At 44.9% G+C, this 949-nt stretch overlaps 2 protein-coding genes across 2 annotated transcripts in view; both read left to right on the top strand.

Annotated features, from left to right (window-relative positions):
* LOC119590655 lies at window positions 1-589 on the top strand (the record flags this gene model as incomplete). Its single annotated transcript, XM_037939331.1, is given in 1 exon segment — window positions 1-589. A coding segment is annotated over 1 exon segment (503 nt), but the record flags the coding sequence as incomplete, so codon positions are not given.
* Window positions 1-949, top strand: part of LOC119590654 — a gene marked incomplete at its 5' end in the record, with an annotated part of 37,650 nt that overhangs the window by 23,811 nt on the left and 12,890 nt on the right. Inside the window, 1 exon segment of the mRNA XM_037939329.1 lies at window positions 605-789. Coding sequence (XP_037795257.1) covers window positions 605-789 — 185 coding nt within the window.

Below are 949 nucleotides of genomic sequence, written 5' to 3'. Positions count from 1 at the left end.
TGTTCTCGTATCTTAGGAGCATGGAGTTATGCTGTCATCATTGGAGGTGTGTGTATGTTTTGCAAACCCAAAAGATGCAAAGTAATACTCTTTTTGCATTGAGAGCCTCCTACTTGGACATGTTCAGTGATAGATTGGTATGGCTTGATTTTTCTATTTGTAGAGAGAGTTTAAGAGATAAAGAAAACAAGGGAACAGCACTGAGCAGTGGCGTGCCCAGTCCCAATCCATGGCCTAAGGTGGGAAGTCTTGACAAAATGGCAATGAGGCTTCTGTTGGGTCAGCCTGGGTTAAGGACTGAGGTCACTATGCACTTCCTCGTGTGGTGCTGGTATCGAAACAGCTCAAGTGCAGACACACTGTCTTGCCCTCAGGCAGCTGAGTGGGCCCACACAAATGGCACCATTTTGGAAGCCATTGGCTTGCACACAATTATGCTTGCATACCAGTCATACTCCTCGTTCTTCTCTTTTTCCTCATTAAGGGCACCACCTTATTCCTAAATAGGAGAGTCCTCAGGCATAAAATCAAATAGAGTAAGAAATATGCAGACACCAATAACTCATTATCTTGGCATCTCAACATTCATCAAAACCATTTCCAGAGTGAGTCGTGCCGCCAGCACATATTGTGTCGCCACTGAAGTCCAGCGCTCCAGCCTCAATGAAGCCACAGCATCTGGGAGTCAGGACAAGGGGGGATCGCCAGGGAAGTCGCACACTTCTGAGTTCCTGGCAACCCGTGCGAAGGAACTCATCACCTCACTAAAGTCATTGATGAGGAGTGAGAGTGAGTACTGGTCACGTCATGTCTTTGTTGCTAGGGATTGCTCTAGAGGAAATGTCTTGCATAGAAATTGATAGTAATGTTTTGTGCATATTGCTTGATATTTATTATTATGTATAGAGTAGTACTTGTTGAGGCTTCGCGTAGTATAGATGTAATGTGA

The sequence above is a fragment of the Penaeus monodon genome, chromosome 27, assembly GCF_015228065.2.
Source record: "Penaeus monodon isolate SGIC_2016 chromosome 27, NSTDA_Pmon_1, whole genome shotgun sequence".
NCBI lineage: Eukaryota > Metazoa > Arthropoda > Malacostraca > Decapoda > Penaeidae > Penaeus > Penaeus monodon.
The sequence above is the reverse complement of the archived record's forward strand: the minus strand, read 5'-3'. Positions and strand labels throughout refer to the sequence as shown.